This window comes from Manis pentadactyla, chromosome 8 (genome assembly GCF_030020395.1).
Source record: "Manis pentadactyla isolate mManPen7 chromosome 8, mManPen7.hap1, whole genome shotgun sequence".
In the NCBI taxonomy this organism is placed as follows: Eukaryota; Metazoa; Chordata; class Mammalia; order Pholidota; family Manidae; genus Manis; species Manis pentadactyla.
In genome coordinates, this window is record NC_080026.1 from 94296324 (window position 1) to 94320743 (window position 24420).

A 24420-nucleotide genomic window follows, 5' to 3' on the forward strand; every position below is an offset into this window, starting at 1 on the left:
GGAGAGGAAGTGTGGTGGCTTTCTGCTCTGGGGCCTCCTCCCTCCTTCACACAGCAGCAGCTGGGCCTGGGGTCTGGCAGCCAAATTCTTAGAAGTTGTCTCTGCCTTGAGGTTAGAAGCTGGGCCAGGCCAACTCTTTCTGGGCTGCGGGACTGGTCTTTAGGCTTAACCTTCACCCTTAGGGGTAGGCCCTGCCTCAACCAGGTGTCACCCTACCCTCCCTACACCATAGGCCCCCACCAGCTGTGAGAACAGCACCTCTCTCTATGGTAACTGGCACTAAGTGTCCATGGCAGCAGATATAATAGAAGAGGGGACCCCTGGGGACAAAGCAAGAGCCAGAGTTTTGGTGTTCTGGCTGCTGGAGGTCAGCATGATCTCAAGGTCCATGCTCAGCCTCTCAAGGCCCTCAGGAAAAGCAGGATGCCCGCCTGGCCATGCCCACAGTTTGAACAAGACAAGGGAGCTTGGAAGCAATGCCACGCATCTCCGGGGCTCCCTCGTTCTAGCCACAGACCTTGGGGCTCACTGCTGCCCTTTTTTTCCACCCCCCTTTTCTATGTTCCCCAAGTGATCCAGCCAGCTTTCCTGTGCCTGAAGTCCTGGCTTTCAGCACCCAGGCCCAGCTCAGCAGTCAGCACAGGCTTCTGCCCAGCCAAATCTGCCCCTCCCTGCTCAGGCTCCACTTCCAGTTTCCACCCCAGAGGGTACAGAGACCCCACACACACTCCTCTCCATGCTTTAAAATACTTTTAATCCAAATTCCACAAAGGATTCCCCTTGCATATGTGTATAAAAACAAATCCCAGTCATGCCCAGAAGCAGGTGATGGGAGCTTCGGGTCCAGAGCAGAACAGACACAGACCCTTCAATGCACATGCCCTGCTCCTCCCACCCGACAGGGTCACACACAGATTGAATGGAATTAAAGACCTAAGACTGGGGCAGAGGGCTTCCTAGGCCTCAGGCCCCTCAGAAGCAGAGTAGGGACATAAACCCCGCTCTCACAACCATCCACGGGTTTTGCACCTGTTGCCCATGTAGTTTTTAATAGCACCCCCCTTTACCTCAAAAGTGTCACAGTTTGAACAATACATTATGCGGTCAGCCTACTGACCATGCTGAGCAGAGGAAGTACAAGGTCAGGAGGGAGGCGGAGCTCTCTCCACTCCCCTTCCCAGCAGGCCCTACCTGCTCTCACTCCATCTGAGGCTGGCGGTGCAGCCTCTGGCCTGGCCTCCACTACCCAGGATGCCAGTTGACTCACAATGGCCACCCTGCCCCAGTGTGTACTTCCTGTTTCAGGGCCTCTGGCCAGGGAACTCTGGGCACCAGAGTGCAGGCAGTGGGAGCCCCAGGTTTGCTTAACCTGTTGGCAAATCCTTAGAAAGGTTGCTGGTAGGAGGCTGGGGAAGGTTCCCAAGGCCCAGGGACAGGCAGGCCAAGCCCCAGAGCCCGATGGTAATGAAGAGTGTGTCTGACAGATGCACAGCCTCTGGTGAGATGGGGGAGCTGCGTCCACCAGAATGGGGAGGCATCTCTCCACATCTTGACCTGTGTCTCATGCCTGGGAGGGTGGCACGGAGGGATCATCCCAGTGCCCATCTTGTCCCACCTATGTTGAGAGGTCCCAAGGCTCATGTCCCAGGGAGAGAGGCTGCCACAATGCTGGAAATTCTGGGGCTTCTAGGATGTAGGTCATTTGGCATCTGTAGGTAGTGAATTTCAGGTCTCTGTGGTGGGATCCCAGCACCCCACTATCCTTGAGACAGGGGCTGAGAGATCCAGCACCTTCTTCCTTTTGCCAAGTGGCATCCAGAGGAGCTGAGGGTCTGGCCAAACAGTCTGGGCTCAGAACAGGAGGGCAGGAACAAAGGCCAAGGCCACGGGACTGCTCAGAGAGTCAACTGTGGCTCAGATGCACCTGCCTCAGGCCCAGCCGCAACTGCCACTGGCCCCCAGCTGGTCTAGATGGCCTCCGAGTTTGGGGAGTCAGGGACAGGGTCTGCCAAAGAAAGGAGAAGCAGAGTGAATGGGGAGCTCTTCTGTCCTTTATCCCCTAACCCCACACTGTGAGACTGTGAGGACGCCCCGGGGAGGATGGGGAGCGAGGCTGACGCTGAAGACCATGGAGAGGTCATGACCCTGTAGGCCATAGTGCTGCGAGGGGCAGGAAGCACTCACCGAGGGTTGGGAAGAAGACATCCCCGGGACCTGGTGGAGACAGAGGAGTGCCAGGCTCGGAGAGCAGGTGCCGCCCAGACTCGGAAGGCTGCCGCTGGGCCACGTAGGACAGTGGGGGCCTGGGCTTGGCCTCTGGCATCCCCTGGGATGGTGGAGAGCCCTCAAAGCCAGGGTTTTCAATTCCTTGAGTGTTGTTGCTAGAGGACCAGAATGGAAAGTCACCTGTGCTGCCTGGGGTTGCCCTGTGCCCTCCCCACCTGCCCCACTTCTCTGTTCCCTTCCCCTCACCTGCCTTACCACCCCAGGCCTCTCTCAGCAGGAAGAGAGCATACAGGATGCAGGGCCATACAGAAGAGGCCAGAGGTTGCACTCTCCCACTTGCCCTGAGCTGAGGGCGTCTGACCCCAGCCCTGCCCTGTGATCTGACCCCGTACCCTGGGCCCAGCCAGAAAGCCCAGGGTAAGAGGCACTGCCAGGACACCAGACTCAGGAATGGAGGAACAAGTTTCTCTTTGATCAGCAGAATTAATGGCATTAAGACTGGATGTGCCCACAGCTTGTCTTAAGCTGAAGGAAGGGGTTATCTTTTCTTCTTCTCTTCCCCTCTTCCTGCTTGGGGGTGGACAACCTCTGAAAACCCCTCCAATTCTGAGATTATAGCAGGATCACTAGCAGGACTTCCCTTGACCTTGAGAACCATCCCTTTCCAACACCCAGAGGAGCTTGAGGTTTGGTATTGCAAGTGCCAGGGCCAAGTTCCTGAGAATGGCACATCCCTGAGCATGCCCTCCACACCGGGCTCCATGCCCGGGGGCACACACTCACACTCCCCTGTCCACTGCATCCCCCCCTGCTGCCCACTCTAAGCCTGCTCAGCCTCTCCCCGAGCCCTGCCAGCATGCTCCTCGGAGTGCTGCAGGGAGGAGCGGCGACGCCAGGCGCGCCGGCCTCCTTGGCATGTTTCACTGTCTGCTCCAGCTCAGCTGCTTCCTCCCCTTCCCGACCCGGCCTCACTGACCACTGAGGCCCACAGTGGGTGCAGACCTCATCAGCCTGCTGGGTGCGGGGTGTCAGGGAGAGCGGCCAACAGGCACGCACACGTAGGCCTCAGTGGCAGCTGGCAAAGGCTCTTCTAACCAGCTGTTCTAGGTGGCTACACAGAGGCCCCACTGCACTGAAATACCACCTTCCTGACAGCTGGCCCAGGGCACAGAGAAGACCAGGGAGGCCATGTCTGTGTTCCAGCCCTACCATCCAGCCAATTACCAGGGGGGAGAGCAGAAACGACCCTGGTGGAGTCTGACTCCCAAGAGTCAGTCTGTCCTGGCTAAAAGTTACCCCTTCCCTTCTGCATTAACTCCAACCACAGTTGGGTATAGACATTGCCCTACAGAGCCATAGGCCTAGGCAGAGGCAAGAGGAGAGAGAGCCCACCAAGCTCTGACTTGGAGCAGCGACAACTGCAGGAAGTTTTCTCAGGAGGGTCTCCAAGGGCCTTACCTGTCCATCCGCACCAGCTCCTGGGCACCTAGGGACAGACAGACAGAGAAGTTAGTCACAAAGTGAAGGCTTCCCAGATAACATCCGTGCCCCTTCTGGCAGGTGCCCCTCAGGGAACAGGAGCAAGACGGGCAGAGCCCAGCTCAGACCTAGGTCCCACCCCTGTCCCCAGGAGGCCTGCAGGGCAGTGCCCTGCGTGTTATCAGGTGGTAAGCCCATGTGGACCAGTGATAAATGAAACTCAGGCTGCATTTTACAACCACCAGGAGACCAAAGCTTTCTCCGATGGCTTAACTTAGGAGGTATTAGACCTTCCGGATTCAAGTATCAACCAAAGGCCTGGCTTCTGAATTTGCTGTTTCCTGTTTGGACATTTGCCATGTTCTGGTCTTTAGCCATGATTTACCGGGTGGGAGTGGTGCAAGGTCAGTTGCTAATTGCAGGGTTCCTGGTCCTCTGTGACCCATCCTCCATGTTGCCTAATAAGTGGCTCTAGAGGTGACATTTCTTAGAAGAAACTTAGACGCCGTCACTTTCTGCTCCGCATCCAAGCTGCTGCTGCCCTGCCCTCCTCTTGGCATTCCCCCACCCCCCCTAAGCTGGCCGCCAGCCAGATGCAGTGGCCCCAACTTCCCTCTTTCTTGCAGCTCCCCATATACTCCCACAGATCCTTCTTGTTTTAAAACCTTGACTGCTGATTTCTGTGGGGAAACAAATGGTGGGGGAGGAGCACAACAGAACACACACAGGGAAGTTGCACAAAAGTTCCTGCAATCTCCGCAGTTTGCCAGGCAGTGCTGTGCGCCAGGCCTCATGCCAGGGCTCTGCATCCCCTAGCTCATCCTCTCCTCTGCTCTGTGGGTAAGGACTGTTGGCCCCACTTTAGAGCTGGGGAAACCGAGTCTCTCTAATACTGGATAGGTTCCCCACACACTGGCCTGTGCAGCAAAACTGCCTTTCTCCATGCTCTCAGCCTTTTCTCTTTTTTTCCTGAGTGTGACTCATTCCTGAGCATGCCCTCTGTACCAGGCTCCGTGCCAGGCTTCACGCCAGCATCCTGCCCAACATCCAGTCCATCCCGCCTGGCTGCCCCGCTCTGGGCCCCTCAGCCTCTGCCTTATGGCCTACTCCTGGCATTTCCCAGGTGACTTTCTGTTCCCATAATTCCAGCAGCTGCTTCTCTAGAATCTAGATGAAGAAAAATAGCCCAAATCTTGGCTCCCTGTCCATTTTGTACCTGATTCCCTACCATCAAGCTGTCTTGTATCTCTTATGTCTGTCTCTAAGACTTCAATCATGCAACTCATTTTTTTTTGAGGGGGCAGAGGGACTGGCCTCATAAATGCTTTTATTGAAGATAAATTATTCATACCTTTCTGTTACTGCATGTATTAAATTTGGGGATAAAGTGCTATGAAATGGCAGCCTGTCACAGAAACGGGGCTCAACATTGGTCACAGTACAGCCCAAGCCAGCCCACTGTACCCACCAGCTCCCTCCTTCAGTCCAGCTCTTCAGTATCCAGGTCATCTGTCCCTTCTTGACCCCTTCCTCTGGGAAGCCCTCAGACTGAAGGTGACCCAGGGCATGGAGTAGGAGACACTGGAGGCTGATCTCAGGCTGCCCACGTCCTCTGGGGCTTCTGGCCTGGGTCTGTCCCCTCTCTGGGGATGTGGGCAGAGTCCGGGACGGGCCTCTGGGGCCCCTGTGAGGAAGGCTTGAGGCAGCAAAAGTAGGAGCAACAGGCCCTCTCCTCTGCCTCGCATTGTTTTCTAGTTCTGTTCGTGGTCTGGAGTAAGGCAGACAGCAAGCTTTATCTGGGAGCCAAGCCTAGCTGAGCACGTCTCCCCCTTTGTCCTTCCCGCCTCCATGGAGCCAATGGCAACTCTGCAGCCCTTTCTCTCCCCACTTGAGCTCCTGGGCTCCCCTTTCTGCTCGAACCCCTTTACCTGTCCTGCACTCAACCCCCAACCCCAGCATTTCTGTAGGTAGGATGTGGTGGGTTTCGTGAGAGGAATGTGGGCATCTAGAGAGTAAGGGAGAGGTGGTCACGGCCCCTGGGTGACCCACAGTGGGGCTCCAGCTTGGTTCCCAGGAGAGAACGGTGTCAAGTTGTTCCGGTCCAGACGAGGGAAATCAGGTGTGAGCCATAGCCACCTGCTGACCGAGCAATTCTCCCTCAGTTACCTTCTGCAGTCAGGCAGAGGGGGAGGTGGTGCAAGGGCCCCGGGCACAGGACTCCCCAGCCTCTTGGTCCTGGAGGACTCAGCCTGGCTGAGGCTCAGGGGTGGGGTCAGACAAGGGCAAGGAGCACTGTTGCCCGCAGAGGGTGAAAAGGTGTTTGTGGCCATGATGTGGAGCCTGGCTCCACCACTTACTCTCCGTGCAGTTCCTTAAACGAGTTACTTAACCTCTCTGTGCCTCAGTTTGCTCAGCCATAAAGTGGGGACAACGTTAGGACCAAACGCTTAGAACTGTTACTAGGAATAACTGAGTGGCTGTAAAGAGCAAGCTGGGTGTGGCGCCTGGCCCTGCATTCCTACCAGGTGGGGGTTTTTTACTACAACGCTCATGCTGATGAGCATTTTTATTATATGGTGGGATTATATTCCCTGGGAAAAGCATGAGCTGAAAGCTCCGAGTCTGAGTCTCAGCTCTGCCACTTACTAAATGATGTAACATTTGGATAGTTATTTAACCCTGCAGACCTTAGGTTTCTCTGCAGTAAAAGGGAAGAACTGAATGAGTTATCTCCAAGATCCCTCCCAGTTGTGATAATCCAAAGGCCATTTCTGTCCCAAATTGCCATGCTAATTACAAAACAAGCCACCCATACATTAAAGCAGGTCCCCAAAGGGTCTCCAAGTGGCAGCACTTTTATAATCTAATTTGGATTACTGCACATGATTATTCATTCATTCAGTGATATTTATTGAGCGCCTTGCCAGCACTCAGGTCCCAGAAATAGCACACCGGGGTCCCATCCTCTCTCCACCATTGAGCTCAGCTACTTGCAGGGACTGCAGCAGCATCTCTGGAACAGGGAGGAATTGTGCCTGCCTCTTGCCTTTGCTAACCCCAGGCTGAGCTGGGAGCTGGAACAGGTCACTCACACACCCTACACACCCTAGTCGTCAGGGATACTCACGGCGGTTGGAGGCCACCTGCCTTTGCTTGTAGACCAGGAGCAGGATGAGGGGAAGGCAGAGGATGCCCACAATGCAAGCGCCCGTAGCCAGGGCAGCAGCTGTGATGTCTGAAAAGGCAGAGAGACAGCCAGGGTAAGGCCTATTCCACTATTCCTCCAGAGAGAAAGCCGAAGCATTGAGAGGAGGGCCAGGCAGCACAGGGACCTCCCCCTTACTCAGACCCCACAGCCAGCCCCTCAGTCCTGCCAAAGCGTGGAAGATCTAGGGACCCCCTTCCAAAGTGAGCCCCATGCCTTCTCCCCAACTGGGCCTGGAGCACACAGCAGTGAGGCCAGGTCCTTACCACTGAGGCAGCTCCAGGGAAGAGAGAAGGGTCCTCACCCCAGCCCACTGGGGACAGCTCAGCCACCCTGGGCCACAGATGGTTCCCAGGAAAGGGAGCACAGGCCCTTCACAGACCTCAGGCCACACAGTTCAAGGTCAGAGGAACCCAAGTGATGAAAAACTTTGGAAGTAGACAGTGGTGACAGTCATGCAACATTGTGAGCATAATTAATGCCACTGAATCATACACTTACAAATGGTTAAAATGGCGAGTTCTGTGTTATATATGTTTTTACTACAATAAAAAATAAATGAGTAAAAAGCCCCACTCAGCCCCTAAGAGACCCCTTAGCTCCAGGGCACAGACTCAGGAAGTGATCTCACACATACAAGTCATGGGAAAAAATTGGGTGACAGCTAGAGAAAAGTGAATCCTTGTCTGATATTTTTTAATTTTAAAAATTACCAAAAAAAAGTATGAGTTAAAAAAATTCAGAAGTTTCCTCCTCCTCCTCTACCCAGGCCCCCTCCAAAGAGATAATCAGGTTCTGCAGTGTTCTTGTGTATAGTCTAGATGTGTTTCTGTATGTACAGCATATATATCACCTGCTTTTCACATGACAGATGCTTTTCCTGCTTAGCATAGCTTGAATATCTGTCTGTATTGGCAGAGACCTACCTCACTGTGCCTGGGGTTTATCATGTGACTCACCCAAAATTTACTGAAACAGTCCCCCATTGGTGGGCATGTAGGTTGCTTCCATTTTTCAACATAACTAATAATGTACCAATGAGCTCCTTGTTATGCATCTTTCTTTGCTCACTCCGGCAAGTACACCTGTACATAAATTCCTAGGAGTGAATGTGCTGAGCCAAAAAGTCCATGTGGTTTCTTCTAGGCTATCATCTAATTGCCCTTCGAAAAGGTTGTACCACTTCACAATCCCACCAACAGTATGAGAATCTTGATTTATTTCAGGCCATCTGCTGACTCCAGGAGTCTAGCTGGGAACAGACATGCCCTCGGAACCACAACCAGTAGAAATGCATTTCCTTCCCAATTTTAGCCCTTCTCAAAAGATGGCCCAGAATACCCTGTCCCAGGGTTAATCTGGTTCCAGGGAGCTTTGGGAAGGTCAATGTGTGTGGTCTCAATGTTGCCTTTGCACCACTTACTTGGGAATAAAGGTTGTTTTCATCTCACTGTATTGCTAAACAACCCTATGGTGTAAACAAGCTTTCCGGGCGTTTGTTCATACCACGGAAGAGAACAAAATGTTTTCAGGCACTTTAGAAGTGCTCACTGGTACAGGAACAGTTGCTATGCTAATTTTAAAGCAAGTTCAACTCCACATTAAAGCAGGTTCCCTGCAGACCTTAGCAAGGCTGCATTTTGATGCAGAATATTGATAATAAAAAAACATTCTATAATTCAGATGGCTGAGTGGTTCTAACCTCCATCACAGAACCTTGTGATGGGCACTAGCTGAGAAGCAGGTTGCAAAGCAATCTTTTCTAGTTGTCTTAGCTGGACTCCCCTCCTACTGGTACTGGGCAATATTTTGTGAGGTTGATCAGATGCTCACTAATTCTGGCTCTGTTTCTGCTGTGGGGAGCTTGGCCCAACCTGCCTGCCTGATCCTGTCCTTGGGCAAAGATTCCCCCTCTTCAGCCCCTCTAGGGGATCAGGAATTGGTTTCCTTACAATCTGGGCTGAGACTTGAGGCTGGGGCAGGGGTGCAGGAGTTTGGGGACAGCTCTCTGAAGCTGTGGACTCCTCTGCAGAGCCCAGTCTCACCACAGCTCCTCACCCCTCCCCACCAGTGGGGGTGGGGTCCTGTTGGTAGCCATCGAGAGCCAGGCTCATCCTGGTCAGGTGATCAGGCACTGACAGAGCCGGCTGCCAGACAGCACCAGGGACTGTGCCAGGCCCTTATTCGGCAGCGTGGGATGGGAGGGACCCGCCTTCTCTGAGTTTCTGTCCAGGGCCTGTCAGGACCCTTGGATATGGACAGAGGAGGGAATCCAGTTGGGCTGCCTGGCACCCAAGGGAGGAGGCTGAATGAATGCAAACCAAACCTCCTGCTGGGTTAAGGTTGGAGAGGTTGCTTCACAGGGAGAGGGGCTGCCCAGCCCCCTGCCCTGGGCTCAGTGAAAAACCACAGAGCCTCAGCAACTTGTGGCTCCTTGGGCACCAACTTCCTCAGTCTTACCCCCTCTTGTCACCTCCCCGACCTCAGGCTGACTTAGGCTTTCAGATGATTTCAGAGACCAGCTGCCCTCCAACTTCCCAAAGGTGAGCTTAAAAGACTGGGGCTACAGGTAGAGCAGGAAAAGTCAAAGAGCTTCTTGGCTTGAAGTATCATTAGCTGGCCAGGTACCAAGGCTGGTGTAGGACACCTGTCTAAAAGAGCAGGGACTGGGATTTTTCCAAAGGTAAATGGCAGTAGAGGGCAGTACCCAGGGCCAGCCATGAGGCCCACTAAGCATGTGGGTCACCAGGCAAATATTATGTGTCCACTGCCATCTACCTGCCCTCCTGCATGGCACCAGGGAATGGATGAGTTGACTTGGGAAGCCAGGCCTAGAATTCTGCATTAGAAGCAATAATAACCAGCACTTGACACAGCACTACTCTGTGCCAGGCCCCATTCTTGCCACTTCACATATAATAACTCATTTTAGCTTCAGAACAACCTGGAAAGCAAGTACAATCATAATCATCTTTTTTTTGGAGATGAGAAAACTAAGGCAAAGAGAGGTTAAGCAACTTGGCTGATTTCAGGGTCTGTAACCTTAGTCATTTTACCACACTGCCTTTCACTAGCATGGACTCTGGTTGCAACCATGGCCCACCAGTACTTAATTTTTCTTTTTCTAGTCACCAACATTGTCAAAGCTCACATAAAACCAGGACTTCTGACTTTGCTTGAAAATTTAGTCATGCAGCAGTTGGACCTGCATTTATGGACTGGTAGCTGGGTGTTCTCCACAGTCTCCACCCCTCTCTATTGTCTTCTTCATCAGCTCTGTGGCTCCAGGGGCCTTTGAATTTTTGATCCCCAAATCGACCCCTTAAATAACACTGATTGCCTCCCTGTTAGTAGGGAACGGACACACTGGCTCCCATTTTTCAGTGGACATATGATAACCAGAGAATGGAAATGCTGTCCAAAACCCCCTCATCCCACCCGACAGTATAATTTGGTTTCTTTTCATCTGAGACCATGTCCACCTTAGTGAAGCCTCCAGCACAGCTGCAGTCTCCAGACCTCCAGAACCAAGAGTCTAGAAGGGAATTAGAAGGGGACTCCAGAGGTCATCAAAGCCATCTCCCCACCCTCAACAACTGGGACAGAAAGAAACACATCCCTTTGGCCCTCAGGAAGCCAATTTACTATCCTGGACAACAGATAATAGGAGCAGGAGCCACAGTAGGCTGCCCATCCCCATGATTTAGAAAGGAAGGACAATGGCAAAACCTGAGAGCAGAGGTGCCTGGCAAAGGAAGCCTGACCCACTTCTGATAGTCAAGTTCAAGGTTCTGCCTCACCCTTGGGCTCTTACTAGCCAAACTCCTAGGATTTCCCAGTGACTTCTGTTCCCTTAAGTCCAGCAGCTGCTTCTCTAGAGTCTAGAGCAAGGAAAATGAACTCTCCATTTTGCACCTAGTTTCTCCAGCATCATCCTCTGTAGCATCTCTTGTCTCTGTCCTCAAGACTTAACTCATACAACTGATTTTCAGAAAATGGGTATTGACAGAAGGGGAGCAGCCCAGTGCTCAGGCCAGGTTTGCACACTGAGAATCAGGCACTCTGGCATAAACTCTTGGCTCTGGGTCTGAGAGACTGGGGAACAAGTCTCCTCACATGCCTGGGCCTCAGTTTCCCCCTCTGTGAATTGGGGGCAGTGGCAGAGGTGACTGTCTCTAAGGGAGCTCTGTGGGAGCTCCTGGAGGAAGTGGGACTGGGGGTTGCTCAGAGTGCAAGGAGCAATGGGGAAGTAAACATTCACGTGCCCCACCAGGTGAGGCTCATGCTGGCCTGTACACAGGCACGTGTGTGTGCACACACAGTCATGAGACTGCTGCATGGGAAGGGGCCACTCAGGGGCCCCTCTACACCCTCACCAGGGAGCCACCGGTAGCGGAAGTGAGGACAGCAGTGGTTTGGTGCCGAGGCAACACGTGAGCTCTGCGGTGTGCAGGGACAGGGGCTCGAACCAGAGCTTCTTAGTTCTATGTGGGTCTGGCTCAGGCCGAAATGTGTGTTCTCATTTTGTTCCTGGCTAATGCCTTTGTTAGTTCAAAAGAGTAGTTTGAATAGAAAGTCATGGCGGACTTTGAGCTGGGATTTGGCACATCTGTAGTTTAGCTCCCATTCCTGGCCTCTGGAGGGCAGGGAGGAGGTTGGCCCTGGAGTGTCTCCAGGCCCAGGCAGGAGCAGGTCCATGCTGGATGGGCAATGCTGATGGATAGAAAGCTACAGAAGCCAGGACCATCTTTTCTCAGAGTAGTGGGGCACCCCTACGATATCTCCCCTTCGCCTGCTGTCTGTCTGCAAGCTCTTGGGCATTCTCGCCTGGCCTCTGAGTGCCCTGGCGTCCCTAGGGCAGAGCCCCTTTCCCCCAAAGGGCACCTCTCTGGGCAAACCCCAGTGGGCTGACTGCCACCTCTGCATGTCCAGTGTCCTCTCCCTGGTGAGCTGGGAAGACGGTGAAGTGAGCATAGTACAAGCGGTGCCATTCTGTTGACCATGAATTTGGGCAAGTTATGTCACCTCTCTGGGCCTCCTTTTCCATGGATGTAAAGTGAAGATGGTGATGCCTACTTCACAGGGTTCTTGTAAGAATCCACTGAGGCACCAGTACTGGAAAGGCCTTAGCACAGTGCCCAGTACATAGTAGGGGCTCCAGGAAAGGGGCTCTGTTTCTTCCTTGAGCCTCTCCCTTCCCCTCCCCCATGCACAGAATAAGGAGATCTTAAGAAGTTGAATCCAAGCCAGAAGGATTCCCCACAGCCCTCCAACCTTCTCATGTGGCAGAGGGCTGGCAGGCAGGGGCAGCACCTGCTAAAAACAAGCCCCGCAGCTGGGGGCACCCAGCCCCTGTCTGGGGCACTTGGCCAAAGGTTAGTGCCAGGGCACAGCCCCACCCAGGGACCTGGGAGCAGGGACTCTGGAGCTAACCTGCTCAGGTCTGGGCCTTAGGAGGGGAGTGCACTTCTGGGGGCTGCAGCCCAATGACTCAGGGGAAGGAGGAAGCAGAGGAGGAGAAATGGGGCTTCCATGGTCTGGGGTAATGAGGTCAGAGTTCAGAATGGGGTCTGGGTCCAGGATGAGGACAGAGGGGAAGATAGAACCCAGAAGAACGGGAAGGGGTCCCTTACTTTCACTCTCCCTGGGGGAGGGCGGGTACGCAACGCACTTGGATGCTGCTTCTTTACCTGTGAAACAAAGAGAAGGCTCATTAGCTAGGCATCAGGCCCAGGAGGCCGGGGAGGCTTGTCCAGGCCAACGTGTCCCTCTGCTGTCACAGCTACTCCTGTTAGTGCCACGTAGCAGCGCTGGCCAGGTGAACCCTGCATGCACACACACAGAGGCACACTGTTACCACACAGCCAGCTTACCCAGCCCTTCCTCCTCCTCATGCCACCCCCAGGGATGTGTGGATACCTGCTGGCATCCACACCTCTATCCTGTGTGCTGCCCTTGCCACTCTCACCTGGACACACACACACACACACACACATTCCCTGGCAGCCATCCGACTATTCACCAACTCATGTCCCAGGTCATGTGACTCAGCCATAGTATTGTCATGAACAGTCACACTCCAGCCCAGGTTCATACACCCTCCCCCATTAAAAAGTCCTACTGTCACAAACAGAGCCACAAACACCCGTCCTCTCCATCACACCCAGCTAACCAGAGAGACTTGTACACAACTCCACACACGGTGGCCACCCCATCACACTTACACACCCCTGGAGGGCCAGTGCCACCCCAACAGACTCGCACACCCTCCAGCACAGGGCCATGTGTGGTTGTACCCTCAGATGCAGAGCACGGTCACACTGTCCTTTTCTCTGCTTACCCTTCCAGACAGGCACACACAGCATCCCCACGGGACACCACCCCAGGCTGTCCCATGTAGGAAGCCCTCACCTCTCTGCACCTGCAGCTCCATGGCACCATGAACCCTCTGTTCCCAGTGGTGGTGCCTGATCTCCACCACCAGGCAGCAGTAGAGGCCACCATCCAGCAGAGTCAGGTTGTGCATGGTGATGGAGAAGTTGCCATGGTGGTCGGAGGCCGATTCCAGGCCGTGGCTCTGGGCCAGATCCTGGCTGGCGTTGGCCTGGTGGCCACTGTGGTGCAAGTGAAGATCCTGGAACGTGAGGTTGCGGATGGGCCGGCGCTCCGAGCAGGCCTGTAGCTCACCCCGTGAACTGCGGTACCACGTCTTGTAGAAGCTCACATCGTGCCCTTTGGCCACAGGGCCCAAGAGCCTGCAGGTGAGGGTGACATTCTGGCCTTCGGGACACACGTATAAGGAATATGGCGTGGCAACCTTGAAGGCTGCCACCAGACCTGCTTAGAGAGACAAAAGCCTATCACCTGCCTGAGCCAGCACCACTCCCAGTGACTCCAAATTGGGGAAGAGCCCTGGCCTGGGGCTCCAGAGATGTGAGTTCCCCAGCCACAGGCCCAGAGCAGGTCAGCTGACTTCCCTGAGCCTCAGCTTCTTCATTAGCCCATGAACCTAACTCTATCCCAGGCTGTGTGGGAGGAGCCATAGGAGATCCCCCAGGGCTGGGAAGCTGGCCAAGGCTCAGGAGAGACTCCGGGCAGCGCACTGCTGGCCAGCGGGCAGCCATCTCCCAACTGGAGCATGCGCCCTGACCCCAGCTCTGGCTCCCGCTCCCGCAGGAGGGTAGAAGGCAGGATGGGGAGCAGTAAGGCTACTTGGGAACAGCAGTCCACTGTCCTTGACCATCCTCCTGGGGGCCATCAGCACCTTTGGCCCTTTCCACTCCTAGGGCTGCTGGTACCTTCTCCTTACCTCCTCATCAGTGAGCATTAATGGAGCCCCTATGTCTGCAAGACCTATGCCAGGTGCTACCTCTCACCTGGTGCTGAACATGTGGCCTCCCCTTGAAGCTTATGAAGTCGCTGGGCAGACAAGGCCTGCGTTCATGACAAAGTAACCCCACGGACTAAAGGACAAACCATGCCAGCCTTCAGGGAGTGGCCAGGAGACTTCCTGAAGGGTCCTTGGGGTTGATGAACAGATGGGGTTTCAGCAAGTTGAGAAGGTACCCTGGGTCAGGTCGTGGGGAAGCAGGAAAAGCCAAGGTGGCTTCGGGATGGGATTCATGAAAGGTCATCTCAGCCATGCACCTACTGGCACCCAGTCTTCTTAGAGATATTTTCTAGTTCATTTTGTTTTCAATAAGTAAGTGAAGCCATCCCGTGGTCCTCTTTACCAACATCCAGCATTTAACCATGTTGACCTCAAAAGCACTGGCTCTTAGAAACAGAATACCAGGGCTGGAGTCCCAGCTCCCCAGTCTAGCTCTGTGAGCCTCAGTTTCCTCATGTGCAATGAGAAAAATATTAGCTACAGTATTAGCAGGGCTGTGAAAGGACCGCATGCAGGAACAATGAGAATGTGAGATGAGAGCTCTAATGCCATCTGCAGACACTGGAAGGATAGTTGTGATCATTATATGCTAGTGACATTTTCATTTTAACTGGCATCTCAGGGGCTGTTCTAGGTCAGACAGACAAGGAAAGAGTTTGGAAGCATGTACAAAATTCAGCAGCTATGCCCTTTTCATTGCCACTGCCCGACCCCAAGACGATACCACTTCCTCCTTCAGGCACCCCTTCCTTGACTGTAGAGCCTGGGACTCGCTGGCAGAGCTGACAGCCTTGCCCAGACAGGAGGGAGGTAGCCTGCTGTAGTTTTGGAATTGGACCAGCCTGCACTGGAGTCCAGTAGCTGGGAGTCACTTAGACTCCAAGCCTCAGACTCCTCCTTATAAAACAAATGAAAACACCTACCTACTGCAGTTCAGGCAAGGGTTACGAATAATTAACATGAAGTGCTCTGAAAGGGCCTTGCTAGTAGTTGGAAGGTACATAGGTCTCTGATTAACTTCAGCAACTCAAGAAACATTTCCTCGGGGCAAAAATAGTTCTGTGCAATAAAAATGGAGAAGCCAGCTTCAGACTCTTTCCCACTGAGGTGTGAATGACTGATAAGGGTTCATGATCCATCTTGGACTACCTGCATATTTAAAGAGTGTGGGGAGGCAGCAAAGCTATGGCCCCAAAGATTATATCTGCAAGGGTGGAAGTTTTAGGCCTTGGGAGGTAAGGAGGACAGACACACACCAGAGCCTCCCACTCGCTCCATCCACATATGAGAGGGCACCATGTCCTGGACCCTCAGATTATGGAAAGGCATTGCCTAGGTGAGCAGAGATTGCAGAACTTCTTTGGCAAGATGCTGATCTCCTTTCCAGACAGAAACATAGAGGCCCAGAAAAGTAAAGTGGTTTACCTAAAGTTCCAGAGTGTCTGAACTAAGAACCTAGAGCATGGGGGACTTCAGGTAAAGTAGCATCTAGTTAGAACTAGAAGAAATACACACTAACTGTTTTATGGGCGTGTTTAATAACCCTATAAGGCAGGTGTTATTTTTATTCCTATTTCACTAATGAGAAAACAGAGGCACAGAGATGCAAAGTAACACAACAAATAAGTGCTTGGACCAGAATTAAACTTGGGCACTTAGACACTATACTAAAGAAAAAGTTCAGAAACTGGCAGCACAGAAGCCACATACAGTCTTCAGACAAGTTTTATTTGACCCTCAACATATTTTAAATGTTTTTTGAGATTGACAACATTTAAAAACCAGGAATTTGATATGATAATTCTGACTTCTAGCTTCTCTTTGAAAATCAGATTAACTAAACCCACTTTCCTATAAGGCAATCATCATCTGGAGCTAAGTAGCAGCATCCTCCTTAGTTGGGACATTAGTGTTCCAGTTTGCCACAGTCCCCACCACCCCTTAATGTTTCCACCTGGCCTGCTTCACTCTCTCCATATTTGCTTGGCCTTGTGGACGTTTGAGTTTGTGATTCATGCATGTGGCTCCCTGGGCTAACCAAGGAGAGACTCCACTCCCAAACCTATCATCCTACTGATGTAACCCTCAGGCTCAGAGAGAAGAGGACCCACCCAGGTCCCAGCAGAAGCCTGGCAAAACAGACACTAACCCTGTCCCCTCCAAATACCAACCCATTGCTCTTACTCCCTTAGCAAGCTCAGTGGAAGAGGAGTCCCACACAGCCCAGCTGTGCAGCACCTGGCTCTGCCCATGCCAGCCTGGACTTCCTCTCCCAGGCCTGTGTGGAGTGGATGTGGCTGCAGGACTATGGCTGTGCAAATAAATGGAGATGGGGAGTAGTTAGGGAAAGGACCCCTCCAAACACTCCCAGGAAGAGCTAAAACCCACCCAAAGAGTTACCTCTGTCCTGTGCTCCCCTTTCCCCAGAAGGCTCTGTGGTGGCTTTGTACGGGGATCACCAGCACCTCTCCTAGCATCATCTCCAGCCCCTGGGCTACCCCAAAGCTGGAGCCGAATCTAGATACAGCAGCATTTGCTTCGGGCACACGCATACCTTGGGACTATCAGGAGGGCTGGCTCAGTAGAGGCCTGGGACACATGAAGTAGACAAAGGTGTGGATGGGGTGGGGCTGAGATTTGGGCAAAGTGGGGCTAGCTTGTGGGTGGGGTGGAGCAGAGTGGGGGCAAGCAGCAGGGATCCCAGTGGGGCACCAGTCCAGGGCCTCCAACAGGGCATCAGACCCTGAGCCCTTAGGGTCCAAGCAATGGTGTGAATGACCACACAATCGCCCGGACAGCAGTGGGGAGGGGATTTTCAGCCCTAGAGGCAATTTCCTTGAAAATCTAGAGAGAACTGGGGTTCAGAGACAGACAGTTTTTGGGGGGGAGAGGGGCATGGGAGAGGAACATTGCTCAATCCCAATACCCTACACACCCCAGAAGGACCTCTTCCCCTTTTAGAAAAAGGAGAAGCTGCACTGGGCTTCAGGTTCAGGTGGTGGTGGAACAAGTTGACTTTTAGCATGTGGGCCAAGAGTCCATAGGATTTCATCCTGGGGGAAGAGAAAATATCCCATTGTATCTGATACTCAAGCCAGATCAAGGCCCAGGGCAGCCTGTCCTTGTAAGGACACTCAAGGGCACACACATGTTGAGAGAACAGTGTACACACCGCATGCCATCCAACTGAACATATGCACATGTTATCAGGATACATATAGCCCAGCTGGAATTATAATTATTTGGCAGGAGGATGTTGCTTATTGTCAGGAGCAGATCCTTTTGGACAACTGGGTCATTGTCAGAGACTAAGGAGAGTGGGTGGGGAGCAAGGCCTCTGGTTCCAGGGTGGCCGAGAGCATGTGGAACAGGAAAATGATCTGGGCCCTGGGCTGAGGCTGTGCCCAGGCGGGAGCCATCCAGTCATTGTGCTGCTCCCGGGGCCCAGCCCCAAATCCTAGCCCCCACCTGCTACTTCTGGAAGGCAGAAGCCTGCTGTGAATCTGGAAAATTCTGGTTCTCAGAATTAAAACATTAGTCTGGGCAGTCAGGTCCCTGGACCCCAGTCCCCATTTTGCCAAGCGCCCTGGGCCAGGTCCCATCCTTTTCTGGGACTCCCTTTCTTCATCTGATCTTGAAACACTCCCCACACTCCTAGGCCCCCTCCAGCTCTGAAACCATGTGGCAGGAGGAAAGGGCTATCTCTCCTCAGGGTAGAGGAAGGGGGCAAGAAATTGGCCAAAAAAGGTGATCTGAGCATTCTTGAGCACAGCTTACATGTCAGGCAGGACTCACTGAGCACTTTATACTCATCTCATTGAATTCTCATAATACCTCCTGATGTAGGTATTATTATCCCCATTTAAAAGATGAGGAGACAGACTCAGAGAAGTCAAGTGACTTGCCGAAGAGCACACAGTGCTGTGTGGCTGAGCTGAGACCCACACCTTGGCCATGCCAGCACTGCACACAGGAAAAGCCCCCCACTCTTCCAGTGGCTGGGGCTGACACCTCATCTTCCAGCTACTTAGAGAGTGAACTGACCTCAGATTGAGCTCTGCACACAGCAATCCTTGCTCTGCCCCAGACCCAAACTGAAAACATCATTCTTTCATTCCACAAATATTTACCGAGGCACTAACACAAGCCATGCCCAAGGCAGAGAGGCTGTGGGAGTGTAGTTTCCTAAGGGATATACACTAAGAATTTGGTCCTGCTTCTACTGCTTTCCAGCTGTGGGACCTCAGCCACAGGTGGCCTCAGCCTCCTGTAAACTTTCTGTCCCAGTATAAGGGAAAAGAGCATTGTTTGGCTTCATCTCCAGATGCTACTTTTTGTGACCTTCACCTCTTTCCGCCCAGCAGGCGCCTGGTGAAACCCAGTGGGTGTGCACGGGATGGGTGTGGGTGGGTGTGGATAGGCCTATGTCTTTTCCTGACAGGGCGTGACCTTAGCCCACAGTCACCAAGGCAACGCCCCAGCTTTTGGAGGTGGGTTCCCAGCTTGATTAGTCCAGCCTGGGAGGCCCCACCCAGACCTCGGAACTCTGTCAGCTGCTAGGGGTTGTAAGTAAACAATTACTGCTGTTGCTGGCCCTGCACTGGTTGCAAAAACCCAGGTCCTCACACTCAGAGGGGCCCCAAACAGACGTGGATCGGGTCTCTAGCTTTCTACCAGGGCCTGTCTCCCAGGATAATCCATGGAGGGTGTAGGGAAAGGCTAGACTTGTCTTTAGCAAGGTGCAGAGTGCAGAGAAACCAGAGTCAAGGTCCAACGAGTGTCTGGGCCGAGTCTGCCAGTGCTAAGCTCCAGGAAGTGCCCCCCGGGGAAAGGGGCTGAGGGCCCAAAGCCGGCAGGTCCGCCCTAGGGACTCCATGGCCAGCGAGGACAAAGGGCATCTCAGATGTGTTTATTGATACCTGCTGCTGCAGGAAGTGTCCATTCACATTGGACCAAGGAATTCGGGAAGGGGAAGCCAGGCTCTATTGGAGGAAGCAGCACTTCCAGCACCTTGGGAAAGTGTGGACGCATCCGGGGCTGGAGGCATTGGCCAGCATGCCTCCCCAGAGAGGGCCTGAGTTGGCCTGAGACCCTACCAGTAGGTGCTTCTCTGGACGACTCCTTCCCAGACTCCCCCGGGTCCTCCCTGAGGATGACTGTACACAGCCCAGACTACCAGCTCCAGCCAGCTACCCTCAGATCCAGTGCTGTGAACCCTTCCTAAGGTCTGGGTTCAAGTCTTGAGTCCCACCCTCAGTGCAGCAGCCTCAGTGGTAGTCATAGTATCTGGCACTTACTCTGTACTGGTCATCATTCAGTCTCTTTTACATGGATTCACTTATTTAATTCCCCCTCCCTAAGGGATAGGTATTAGTGTCATCTCCATTTTACAGACCAGGAAACTGAAGCACAGAGAGGTTAAGTAACTTGCACAGAGTCACAAATAGTAAATAGTAGTGTCAGGATTTGAGCTCCGGTAGTCTGACTCCAGAGGTCGAGAGTGTAGAGGTAGCTAGGGACCGTCTTGGAGGTCCCACCTCCTTCCTGCAAATGGACAGATGGCCTAGCCCATGAGGGCCCCCCTTGCCTGGGCCCTTGCCAGTGAGGCTGTACACTCCCTCTCCTCTCCCACGGTGGCTACTGGGATAGCTAGTTGGCCTCAGCACAGAAGACCCGGCTGGAGCTGCTGCATTTAAGTGGGGAAGGTAACAGCACCAGGAGAATTTAGGGCTGGGAAAAGCCCAGAGAGACCCTCTGACCCTGCCCTGGCCACTTAGGATGAGGAGCACTGCCCTCTCTCCCTTCCTCCAGGAGTGCTGAACTATCTCCTACTAATGCCCCTCACAGCAGTGCTTGCTTCTGCAGTGATGGAGAGGAGCTGACAGAATTTATAGCATACATAGTTTGACTTCTAGTTTTATAGCATTAAATAACACTGAATCACATAGAGAGAAGTTTACTCCCTTTTCAGTTCTCTTTCAGCCCTGATTACATCAAAGAGAAAGTCCTAGTTTGTTGCCAATATGTCTTCAAAGCATCTCTGTCACTTGCTTTTTTTTTTCTTTGCAAGGTACAGCAGGTTTCAGGCTCAGAGCCTTCCCCAGGCTATAGTTTCCAACTAGAATTTAATACCCTTATTTGGGTTTCTATTATGTACTTTTATGATTTTGTTCTATTTATGGCAAGTGATACTGGCTTTCCATTTATGGCAGTGGTGTAAAGTTTCCTTTTAAGATCTATTTAAGTAAAAGAATGGGTAGATTTAAAGAAAAAAATAAGTACATATGCTGATAACAGAGACTGCAGAAATCCCAAAGGTGATGAGCAAGTGACCGAAGCTTGGGAAACACCCTCACAGAACTCTCCTTCAGAAGTGAGTGGCCAGCCTCACTGAGGCAGTGCCCCCCAGCCTGCCCATGGCTCAGATAAAGGGGTCCCACAGTGAGTGACCGGCAGAGGCAGGATTTGTTCCCAGATCCCCATGGGAAATAAGATCCTATGGAGAAAACTTAAAGGACCAAACTTGCTTGGTCAGAAGCAGAGAAACTTTGCTACTGAATCTGATGGGCACCATAGTGGCCGTTGTCTCTCTCTCTCTGAGGATGGTCAGCCAAAGTAAATAGGCTGACTGCAAAAGTCAGTTGCAAGAAAGATCCCGTTGAGACAAGCAAGTCCTGGCTGGGCTTGCCTTGAAGTTGCCAAGTTCCCCATCTCTGGGAAACTTTAAGAGGAGAATCTACAGGCACCTCTATGGACATTTTAGGCTGTAAGTGCTATAGGTACCAACATGGGGCTGGACCCAGCCTGTGCCATCCTGAAGCACCTCCAGCATTCTGGAGTCCCAGTGGAACCAGTCAGTGCCTTCCCACACCCTGGGCACTCTGCCAGGCCCTGTAGGCAGCAAGGAGCTCAGAAGGAGAGCCAATGGCATGTGACCTCCAGTAGCCAAGTGAGAGCATAATACTACACAGGCACCAGGCACATAATACTACACAGCATTCACCAGGCACCAGGCACTTGGTTCAGTGTTTGTACACTGACTCTTCACAGCGGCCCTCTGAGGCAGATGCTCTCATCACCCCCTATTTCAGAGATGAGGGAATTTGCTCAGCAATGCTGAGTAACTTGCACAAAGTCACAGAGCAATAGACGGCCATCTTGGTATTTGAACCTAGGTCCAACTGACTCCCAAAGCCAGGCTGTTCAGGAGGCATACACAATTCCAGGGTTGTCTTCCCATACAGGGTGCCCCTGGCATTGGATAGATAACCCCTCGTGCCCATGGGCTCAGCTTAAGGCTATTTCTTTCTAGCCCAGAGCCCCTGGGCAAAGAGCAGTGGATTTTCTAAGAGCTGACCATTGCTTCGTCAGAGGCTTGGGCCATTAGGTTACTCAATAAGGAGGGCCCTGTTTGCCATGGAGGGAAAGATGCGGTCTCCTTGCCCTAGTGTCCATATGCCTCCAGTTCAAGAGTTTGGGACTTCTGGGTCAGGCTCTGAGGACATGGCAAGGACAGTAACTTCCTCAGGGACTAGGAATGCCTATGGGGGAAGAAGAGGCTCTTCCACCCTTGGAGTCTGCCAGGTCCCGGCTCCCTAGGTGCCTCCCTTCATCCAGCTCACCTTGAGTCAGGCCCAGGAGAGGGGCATCTTCAACTTCTCCTGGGCTCCTGAGCACCGTATGACCACAATTCTCCTTGGGGCTGGCCCAGCCCCATGAGCTAGAGAAACCTGCCCCAGCCACTTCCATCTCACCTTCTCAGACATAAAGGCTTTGACCAGCCCTGCCCAGGGTAACCCAGCACCTCAGCAGGCCAGTGGGCAGCTCTTTCAAACTCAGAGACCCTCCTGAGACTCCCATCTGTCATCACCCTTGTCGCATGCTGGGCTGGGCAGTAGGATGGATATTCATGAGCACACCCATATTGCAGTTAAGAATACTGTGTCCCAGAGCAGTCCAAAGCTAAGAGAATTCTCCTGACTCCTTTTGGTGGAAAGCTGCTTTGAGCCCTAAGTATCTCCCTGAGCTGGGCCAAAGAAATGGCCCTTTGGAGTCTCAAGCTGTGGGAGTAGCCAAGACCTCGGGGTGAAGGTTCCTGGCTATGTAGACAATGTGGAGTGAGGGGTTGCCAGTCTCTCTGTACTGGCTGCTCTGCAAGCTGGGTCCCTAGGCTATAGTTCTCTAGAACTGTTTCCCAAATCGGGGCTTCTCCCAACCAGGGGAGAGGAGGAAAGGGTGGGTAAGAAACTAGAAGGGCCTCTGTCTCGGGGTCACTTGGGCAGGGTGGGAGAGGGCAGGTAATCTGTGGTAGGTGGGGTGCCAACCATCCTGCCTACCACCATCCCACGCTCCTTCTGAAACCATGTCCTGCCATACCTCGTGGCCTTGGTACCAAGACTGCCTCCGGCGTTTGGCTGTCATCCTGAGAAGCATCGAGGCCAGAGATAGGCAGCTGTCTGTAGGGTGTGGCCTCTTTCCTCATCAGAAGCCCAGGACAACCTCCAACGGCCTCCAAAAGATAGCTGCAGGCACCTCAGTTTGTTTCTGAGGTGTTTTCCAGGTTCTCTCAGCCTCCTCCTCTCTCTCTTCCCTGCCCTCCCCTCCTCCTCTTCTTCTAACCAAAAGATAGCTGCAGGCACCCACCCACTGGATGCCTGTGCCAAGCTCCCAACCTTCCTCCTGCCTCCCTCTGACTCCCTGCATGACTCACACTTTCCCTGGGCTGTCCCCACAAAGTCCAGTCTCAGAGGCTGTCCGCTGGCCCCCTCTTCCCTTAAGAGCCAGCTGCTTCAGTTCTGGGCAGGCAAGAACCAGGCACCAGCTCGGTACCAGGACCTCTGCCCTCCACTCAGGAGCCCCTTTGTCCTGGCTAGGATACTATCTGGAGCTGTGACCATCTGGACTTTGGAAGAGGAAAGTGGTGCTTCTCTGTGTAAGGTCTCTGTGTTTGAGCTGAGGAAACTGAGGCCAGAAAGACGCCATAACTTATTCAAGGACCCAGAAGAGGTTCCTGGTTGAGCTGGGAAAGTTTCCCCTATTCTCCCCAGTGCCCCACACCAGTCTCTGAGTTGCAGCTTTGCTAGATTGCCAGGAATCAGCTGCACACTCAACTCCCAGGCATCAGACCCTCAGGATAGAGACCAGATGGGTGCCCATGTGATGGGGTGGACCAGTGCCCACCAAGGCTCAACCAGGTGTGGCACCAGGATACAGGGCACTGGCTGAGGGTACCACACTCCCTGTATCCTGTGAGATCCCGGAGCTCGAAGGCAGGAGAGGTAGGGAGATGCCACAGGTGTCAAAAGCCAGTGGCATCCACTAGGGGCTGCCCCTACCCTATCCATCTCCTGTTCTGCAGAAACTACTGTGGCCCTGGACAGACCAGAGTTTTACCATCAGGGGCTTGGGCATCTGTTAGAGCATACAGGTATGCCCACCACCTAGCCAGGGCACTTGGCAGAGACACTGCTGCCCCCTGCCAAGCAGTCCCAGCAGCCTCACTGCCACAGGGTGGGGGTCTTGGCAGGCTGCAGGGGGCGGCGCCCACCCTGCCAGCTGTGATCTTCTAGTACTCTTCCCCAGGGCCCAGGCTCTTGCCGACCTTACCTCGGGAAGCAGCCAGGAAGAGAGCGAGGAGCACAGGCCCCCAGAGCCGGCCACTGGCCTCCAGGACTTGGGGGAAACCCATGTCACCGTCGGGCAGAACCGCGGCTGGCGCGGCTGGAGCGGGGCACCGGTGCACAGGGAGATCTCCTGGTGCTCAGGGAGCGGGCAGGACGCAGCCGGGACGCAGCCGGCTAGGAAACCTCCGGGTGAGCGAGTGCTGAGCCAGCGAGGGCTGCGGACGCCCGAAAGCTGCCCGCTCCAGGGCCCCGCAGCGCCCCCGGGGGGCCGTCGGGGGCACTGCCTCTTCGAGGGTTCAGGAGGAGGGGCATCCCCTACCGGCGGACCTGCACCGTCCAGGCTGTATAGTTAGGGAGCCAGGCGGTGTCCCAGCAAGTAGCTCCACTTGATCGCCAGTTTAAATCCTTTTCTACTCTTTGGAGAGGATTAGTATTGTTGCACAGCCTGAGAAGTGTATCTCCCTGACTTAGCACCATACCTAATCACAGATTGTGTC

At 53.4% G+C, this 24420-nt stretch overlaps 2 protein-coding genes across 5 annotated transcripts in view; one reads left to right on the forward strand and one right to left on the reverse strand.

Moving 5' to 3' along the window:
• LOC118933776 (cadherin-23) overlaps window positions 1-24420 on the forward strand; it is a 71254-nt gene that overhangs the window by 10380 nt on the left and 36454 nt on the right. The window lies entirely within an intron of this gene.
• Window positions 736-24121, reverse strand: VSIR (V-set immunoregulatory receptor). 2 transcript variants are annotated; one of them, XM_036928487.2, is made up of 7 exons: window positions 23907-24121; window positions 13322-13750; window positions 12544-12600; window positions 6833-6940; window positions 3685-3712; window positions 2185-2381; window positions 736-2005 (listed from the first exon to the last, which is right to left on the reverse strand). In XM_036928487.2, the coding sequence occupies exons 1-7, from the start codon at window positions 23986-23988 to the stop codon at window positions 1968-1970; spliced, it is 939 nt and encodes a 312-aa protein (XP_036784382.1). In that variant the 5' UTR covers window positions 23989-24121; the 3' UTR covers window positions 736-1967. The 2 variants fall into 2 exon arrangements, with proteins under 2 accessions (XP_036784382.1, XP_036784383.1); XM_036928488.2 differs by having other exon boundaries at window positions 13322-13747; window positions 23907-24120.